General features: G+C 35.7%; 1 protein-coding gene across 1 annotated transcript; it reads left to right on the forward strand.

Annotated features, from left to right (window-relative positions):
- The first annotated feature begins 324 nt into the window (after positions 1-324).
- On the forward strand, positions 325-8,390 carry LOC136821002 (potassium channel subfamily K member 13-like). The gene is made up of 5 exons (XM_067077235.1): positions 325-1,085; positions 4,175-4,537; positions 5,318-5,523; positions 6,572-6,721; positions 7,349-8,390. Exons 1-5 carry the CDS (start codon positions 764-766, stop codon positions 8,270-8,272), a joined length of 1,965 nt encoding a protein of 654 aa, XP_066933336.1. The 5' UTR covers positions 325-763; the 3' UTR covers positions 8,273-8,390.
- Positions 8,391-8,624: the final 234 nt, after the last annotated feature.

Consider the following 8,624-nt stretch of genomic DNA (forward strand, 5'->3'; position numbering starts at 1 on the left):
TATTTTTTAGTTTAGGAATGGAAAATATTTCAGAATGGAATATATTTTAAATTCCATCAAAGTTTGAAAATGTAATGCTATCAAAATGAAATACCTCCAAAATGAAAAAAAGAATTAGTAGTCTATAGTTTTTTGTTTGTTTTTCTCCAAAAAGGGATTGAATATAGTGGTCAAAATAAAGACAAAAAATAGAGTTTGTCAAATTACGCCGAGCAACTTATCAGCGCCATCCAGTCGATCAAAAAGCTATAAATGGCCTCTGGGTTACATAAAGCTGGCCCAACATATTTACTTTCACTTTCGTTTTCGTTAAATTTTAGAGTGACATCATCGAAAGGAAAAAATCGACAAAAAAGTCGAAAATGATAACAAAAAACGGAACATGTCATTTATATCCGTTATAACCTCCTTATCGGAACTCCTTTTTGGATGAAAAAGTCATTTGTTGTTTTGTTTTGGAAAAGAAGAAGAAAAAGAAAAGATGATTCCGAAAAGGAAGATGAAAATTTAAAAAAAGTTCAGCGACTGGGCACATTACTTCGAAATTATACTTTATTAAAGAAAACTGAATTCGGCTTTTATTTCTATTAATTATTATCGACTCATTGACAAGATTTTCGGATGATATGATGATATTTTAATACTGGAGCTTGAAATTCAAAAGCAGTAGACCAATTTTGTGTTGAGACATAATTTGAAAATAAGAGATTGGATATTTTATACATTTTTCTAAAATTTTTTATTCCGAGCTTGAAACAACGTAATGGGCTCCATCAAATCTTCCTGTGTTAAACTTTCAATACGAACGGCCATTTTTCTTGTGTACCTTTTTGCTGGTGCCGGCATATTTCTCTTATTGGAAAAGGACGATCAACAACTAGTAAGAACAAAAGCTGACAACGACCTTACGGAACACATAAACTCAATGGTGGTCAAATATAATGTTTCAGACGCCGATATTAAGTTGTTTCGTAATTTAATGGAACGAGCACTGGATGTGGGTGCACTTGGTAGAAGGAAATATAAAACCGAGTGGAATTTCGTGAACGCCCTTTTCTTTTGTGGGAATGTCATCACAACGATAGGTGAGATTATTTTTATTTCTATTCCTTCTCAATGATATATAATCCCAAAGGGCTAGAAGCGAATCTCTAACCTTTCTCAGGCAAGAAAAAGTGAAGCCTTCAAATATGCGCCGTATTTTTGACGATACGGGTTGAATCTTACAATTCCTTTGTTTTCGAGTGATATTTTTTCTCGAAATTTAGCGGTAAATTTTAGTTTCAATCTGTCATTTGTGTAAAAAACAGGTGGGTCATGCTACGCCGCGCATCTATGGTGCGATTTGTTGGCTTCAAATCCTACCAAGGAGATTCGCTTTTAGCCGCTCCGCTTTAAGCTTACTGTAAGGGCTCTGACCATAGTCGGAAAATTGATTTTAATATCTGAACATAAAAGTTATGTTTTAGATTCTTTAACACTTTTAACAAAGAATTGCCTTTATAAATTGCATTTTAATCAAATCCCTTCAGAGTAATTAAGAACTTAATTGCAAAAATGACGTTATAAACTTTAAAAAGACGTTAATAATATGTTGCATCACCTTTCTTTTATAAAAAAAATGCTAAGTTTTAATGGGTAATTAACCTTTTTGTTTCGAAATTTTTTCAAACAGTCCGCAAAGAATTGAACTGTTTTAAATTTTTCAGAAAAATTTTCTAAATTAATGCATTAAAAGTTATGGTTGTTTTTCTATTTTCAAGATTTTGAAGCAAATAAGCTTTTAAGGCCGATGTCCACTTTCGTGCGAAGTGTGCGAAAGATTTTTCTTAACCGTTTTTTCCTGAAGAAAAGATTACGTCATAAAAAAGTTTCGCTAGAACAAAAAAAAAGTTGACCGTTACGTCAATTTTGACCAATGAAATTGCTTCTTTTTTCAATCAACCAATGACGTTACAAACAACATGAAAAGTTTCACGCGCTTACCGCAAAAATATTTTCAAAATGTTTTTTCTTCGCCGAAACTAAGCTCTTCAAAGTTGAAATACTATTCTTCGCAAAAGTCTTCATTTATCAATGAGGGAAGGAGAGTGAGCAATAATATCATTACTGCGGACATAGCTAGAACATGAGAAATCAGCAAAAATCAGCTACTTGTATATCCAGTGTATAATAAATCCTTGGTTATGCCTCTGAATTGTAATTTTAAGTCAAGTTTCACCTTTTTACAACCTGCTCTTTTCCATGAAAGGTCGGGATGAGCTGGAGTTTTTACAAGATACTTCACTAATTGGTCATTTGAAGTGATAGAGATGACGCGTTCATTAGAAAAAGTAACAAAATTGCTTTATTACTGGTTACCGACCAACCAAATCAAATAAGAGCTTGTAAAAACTCCAGCTTGTCCCGAAAGGTCCTCGTCAAACATCACAAAAATGTCCCATTTGATGTCTTGATAGGTTGAGAAATTGACTTTATATAGGTATTTAAAATCATTCTTTTCTTGATAGCTTTAGACTGGTTTTAAGACATCCAAAGCCACCCGGGCTTACGCTTTAAACTTACAGCCATATACTGGATCCTTAAGGCCGGTCTCCTCTTGCACGCACTGCGATCGCACTTTATCTAGCAAAGCTTCCACGCTATTGGTCAAAAGAAAAATGAAGCAATTCCATTTGCGCGATCTAACGTTACGGTTGAAAAAAGTTAAAGAAATTATTCAACTTTTTTCCGATAACGCGCGCTTCATTTTTATGATGTAATATTCTTTGCAGGCAAAAGGGATTGAAGCCAAACGGTACAATCACAGCGCGCGTTAGTGGAAACTGGTCTTTAGTTAAGGCTATTTTGAGTCCCAAAGAGAGAATCTGAGCTGATTTGTCTTTTCCATTTCTTCCGAAGCTTTATCTTATAAATGCTCAAGAAAGTTCTATAAAATTCGAGCGACACATCAAGAAATAAAGAACTAACTTACAATTGCTACACGGTGTTTCAGGGTGAGGGTTAGGGCAGGGAAACAACACTGTGTAGCAATTGTAAGTTAGCATATATCAAACATATTTCAATAATATTAAAAGTCGTCGTCAACAGGGAATTCTCCTAAAACGATGATCTTTTACACTCCTTTATTCGATGAAAATCTGTTTCCCCTTGAACATCGAATAAGAGAACATCAACTTATGTACAGTAGATTCTTAGCCTATTTGAATTTCTACTATTCATGATGTGCACCATAGACTTGTAAACAAGTCGGTTATATTTATAATTCCAGGGTACTGGCTAATGGTAAAATCAGGAAAACGTTCACACGGGAAATTGCGCGTAGAGAGTGAGGAAAATAACCTTGAAATTTGGAAACTCCCATCACAAAACAGTTTCCCCGATTTTACCTTCGATCGATATTTTTCCGCGATATAGATAATGTTTATGCTATATCTTTTCAACGACATAGTTCACTAGTCTACATGCACCATTGCAATTTCAAGCTGGGGTTTTTACAAGCTCTTATTTGATTTGGTTGGTCATTAACCAGTAATAAAAGAATCTTATTACTTTTTCTAAAGAACGCGTCATCTCTATCACTTCAAATGACCAATTAGTGAAGTTTCTTATAAAAACTCCAGCTCATCCCCACTTTACATCACGGACCCAACAGCTGATTGGTTGTAAGTGACGTAAAATCAGTCAATACGCGACTTACAACCAATCAGCTGTTGGGTCCATAGAAGACATTGCAATGGAATTCGAATCTTTCCATAATTTGAAGTAACTTTAAGTTCTCATCAAAGGCATCCCCCCGGGTAAACCCTCCTGAAATATTTTCTACAATCAGAATCCCTCTGTAATTCGAACAAACAATATTTCCGTTCGAGTTCGAATTAGCGGAAGTCAACTGTAATAACATTTTCACCTTGGCACCATAAATACACCTTTTCGACTGTAGTCGCGCAGTTAGGCGCGTGCCACTTTATTATTCAATTATCCCCCTAAGCTCGATCCAATCCATTTTTGACACCTTTTTATATTGTCTATATATGCCAAAAAAGGACTGGGACGGTTTTAATGAGATAAAGCGGACAAAAAATGCCTGCACAAGCAATTGCTGGCTACGGTCGAAAAGGTGTATTGTACTGGATGCGGAATTTAACCTTCTATTTCTTAATTTGTTAATCAGGTTATGGTCATATCACGCCCCATACGATAGGCGGAAGGGTGGTTATGATGTTTTACGCCCTATTTGGAATCTCATTGACTGGTTTCTTTTTACGAACTGTTGGTAACGAGTTAACAAATTTTATCGCGTACTTGGTCAAAACTTACGAGAGACGAATGATGAATCGAGAAGCCGAAAAACTGGAGATCAAATGCGCAGTTGTGTCTAGTATATTGGTTCTGGTGATGTTGTTGCTAGGGGGTAGTGTTTTTTCGGTTGCTGAGGGAAGCTGGTCTTTCTTAGATGCTTTTTATTTTTGTTTTGTTTCCTTGACAACGGTGGGTTTTGGAGACATGATTCCTGGAGAGTCTCGTGATAATCAAGGTAAGAATTTGATTGGCTCATTTTTGTTTTAACTCAATTTGATTGGCTGAAGAAATCTTACTCTTTGAGCCTTTCCAGACTCTAAAACACCCGATTTCAAAGGAAAAAGGGACAAAAATACTCAAAAAATGGCAAAAATAAGAGCATGTTAAACATTTTTAGGCTTAAAGCTCAAAAAGTTAAGAACATCTCAAGGTTTCAAAAAAATTTTGATGTTCTTATGAAAAAAACCTTTAGGTAGAATCCAGACAAGTTAATTGGATTTCTGTTTAGACAACTAAATTGAGAGGGGATTATCAGATGAGGTTTAGGAAATTTGGCTTGTAAATTGCTTCAATGGTCCCGAGTTAAAAATATCTTAGCTCTAGACACCCCTTTCTCACAGACCCACTGGGTTTCCACTGGGTTTCCTTTCTGGACAAATTGGCCAAAATATCGGCCTCGGTGTAAAATTATAATTTAACTTTTGTCCTTGCTGAAAATAACCAGATGAGCAAATTCCCACTGCACGATATTGTGCTTTTTTCCATCCCTAATGAATTTTTTGGAAAACAATGGAATTCAAATTCCTAGCCATAAGAAACATGAGACTATCAATCCTCATCGAGCTTTGGTCCGTTATTTTCACCCCTACTGATGGCTAATTAAATCCCATCGGGTCTGTGAGAAGGGGGTGTATCTAGTTTAGACGACTGAATCTCTACCAATTTTGATTGCTAGAGTAGGCAGTAAGTGGGAAAAAGTGGCAGTTACAATCTTTCATCTATTTGTCAATTTTAGGGCACGTTGAAGAACTTTTCATCGAATTAACATGTTTAATATATTACGTTGTTGGGTTATCGATAATGTCGGGTGTAATCGTGTCCATATCGGGTATTATCGAGGAGAAAACGAAGAAACTCGATATTGGGGACCCAATGGATGCAATACGAAATTTACGAATCGAGAATTTGAATTCAAAAGCTATGAAGAAATTAGGATATAAGGTTTGTACCGTAGGATGGCTAAACTTTATCATTCCCGCGGAAATATTCTTGTCAAACTTCCGAAAATTTTCCTCTGTTTTTCAGGGCATACCAGCAAAATCTTTTTTTATGGCAGACATACTCCTCTCTATTTTTTACTTTGTAGCAAAATTGCTCCTATTTTGTGTAATAAGAATAATGGTGTGGAAATCGAGACTAAGTTTCCCTGGGATTGAGAAAGTTTAGCGAGCGTACGGGAGTGTGGTAATTTGTCCCCGTTTTTGATTTTTTTATAGAGGATTTTTTTTGGCTCCAGGAAATATATGAAAATTCTAAACATTTTAAATTTGCCAGATTTAAAATTTCAGTAAAGTATATAAGTTCGAGATTTTTGCTAAAGTAAAAAAATTTTCTTCTCCCATTTTGATTGTCATTTTTTAGATTTTTTAAAAACTTCAAAGCAATAAAATCATCCACATCAACATTTGGTTTTTTAATTCATTCGTTCACTGTCGAGCTATTCTCGGAAATCGAAAATTTGACCTCCTGGGACCAGTGGATTTTGGCCTTAGTTTTGCTTCAAATACCTTGAAATCTTATACCAATCGATGCAGAATTTCACGTAGATAAAAAATACAACAAAAATGAAAGCAAAATTTTCTGTGTCAAAGGTTATGGCCTTTGTATTTTGACTTCTCGATTTACGAGAATATTCTATTTTTTCTTTAAGACACCTTTGTCTCACTGCCCCGGTGGAGCTTTTTTTCTCAGTGAGGACAAAAATCCCTATTGAAATACCAATGAGGATAGAAATTCTATTGTTGCAAGCTTAAAAAATCCAGTGGAGATGGTTTTGGAGTGCAATTTTAAACATTGAATATCAAGTGGGGGTGAAATCAAAGACAATTTCCCAGTTGGGATAAAATTCCATGGTATTTTCCCGACGGGGATGAAATTTTCGACAAATTTTCAGTGGGGCTGGGGTCCCGGCGGGTCTGTGACACAGGAGTATTTTAAGTGAACATTTCAAACAAATTTGTGTATTCATAGTTCTTTAATTTTTCCTCAGGTTGACGAAGGTGTTCGGATGCCACCGAAGATGATGAAAAGTTCAGTCAACACGCAACGCAGAGGGACAATTATTCCTGATGAAGACGAAAGAGTCAACAGAAGTCGTGCTAGTTTACAACAATTTGCTAACGGTGGCATCATGAACACGGTGAGTGTCAATGCTAAATTCACCTTATTTTGCAATGTAACTATTATGTGATTATCCAGACATTGTGGTGTGCTGAGACACTTAGGGGGTTCTACACCTGCGAGGACATCAGTTCTCCCGTGTTGTTCGAGTGTAGTGGTATACACTATGACTCGGTAGCTCGCACCTACTCCATCGTGGGTAAGACCCATTCCGATGCATCGGAAGGCATATCTATCTATCTATTATGTGATTGATAATTATCATGTATAGGTTTTTAAACTCTGATGATGACCTCTTGTAGTGCTAGTATACAACAAACATTGTTAACACAGCGAATAGCCTTTTCGACTGTAACCGCCAATTTCTGCCCAAGCATTTTTTCGTCCGCTTTATCCCATTAAAACCGTCCCAGTCCTTCGCACCTATAGACAATAGAAAAAAGTGTCAAAAAAGGATTGGATCGAGTTTAGGGGATGACTAAGGTGACTAAGGTCGAAAATGTGTATTATCATGTATAGATTTTAAAACTCTGATAACAATGACCTCTTGTAGTGCTAGTATACAACAATTTGCCAACGGTGGCATTATCAACTGCATCAATTTTTCTGTCTTCAATCTAAACTTTCCATTTTTTACTTCTTTCAGAATAACAACAATATCAATTCCAGCATGAAATCAATCCGATCTGGTCTGTCAAATACATTTAAAAACGAAAACGAAATTAACCTACCAGACACGCACACAGTTGATGATGAAATACATATAAATAAAAACACGGACCAGAAAATTTTACAGAATTTACAATCTCCAGTATCATCAACTCCGACTCAAAAAACATCTTTACAATCCCTCATAGAGACAGACGAGAATTCACTGAATGATGAAAACCACGAGAAAATAGAAATGAAAGAGGAGAGACTAGAAGCTGGGCTATATCATGAAAATAAAAATGAATCTTCAGAAAACGGAGTATGTGCTTTTGAAGCTGAGCCGTTAGACCTTAATAAAAATTCAACAAATGCTAAGCGATACACTTATACAAAAGACCGTCTGTTCACTTTGAAGGAAAATAACTGTTCACAAGAGAACACAGTCCGAACAAATTCTCTAAGTGATATGAAGTTAGGTATTCATCGTAAGATATCGAACGAACGCACGAAACCTAAAAGATTACGTAAACATTCCTCTTTGAAAGATTTTAAAATACAATATAGTAGTAATTTACAATCGGTTAAACGAGACAAAAAGAAAACTCAAGCAGAAGGTAAGCGAGTCGGATTACCAGCTGAACTATTTGCAAATGATGTTTCCTTTGTCACCAAGAATCAGCAAAACACATCTTCACCGAAACTCAAACCACCCAAATCCGATATTAATGGAAGTTTTTATAGTATTCCGATTGCTTCCCCGATTCCGTCGTACACTAATCCGTATTTTCAATCGGATGATCTCATCTTTTCATCACCTCTTATACCTTCAACTGCAAGCTCTCTGGATTTGTCTAAGAATAACAGAACAGAAAAATGTTTAACAATTCAAAGACCAAGTACTGGGAATAATAATACTTGATGAGTATTCGCACAGACTAGAGTAGTCTACGAAGATGGTGATAAAATTTACGTCATAGGCCAATTCACACTGGAAATGAATCATGGGTAATCAGGACTGGCTGTGCTCTAGTAACAACTTCCCGTTTGCTAGACGAAAAAATCTTCAAAATGTTCAAAAAACTTTGGAACAATAGTAAGTCGTCATTAACGCGCAGTGGTCCTGATTAAGATTACCCACTACGCTTTGCAGCTGTGAAATGGCCTATGAAGAAGTTTTTATTAAGGGTAAAAGAAATATTATAACAAAAACTAATAAAATAATCTCACAGTTATTCGTGAATTTAACTGGCCACATTTTTTCACATCAAATT

The sequence above is a fragment of the Clytia hemisphaerica genome, unplaced genomic scaffold, assembly GCF_902728285.1.
Source record: "Clytia hemisphaerica strain Z4C2 unplaced genomic scaffold, Clytia hemisphaerica genome assembly, whole genome shotgun sequence".
Taxonomy (NCBI): Eukaryota; Metazoa; Cnidaria; class Hydrozoa; order Leptothecata; family Clytiidae; genus Clytia; species Clytia hemisphaerica.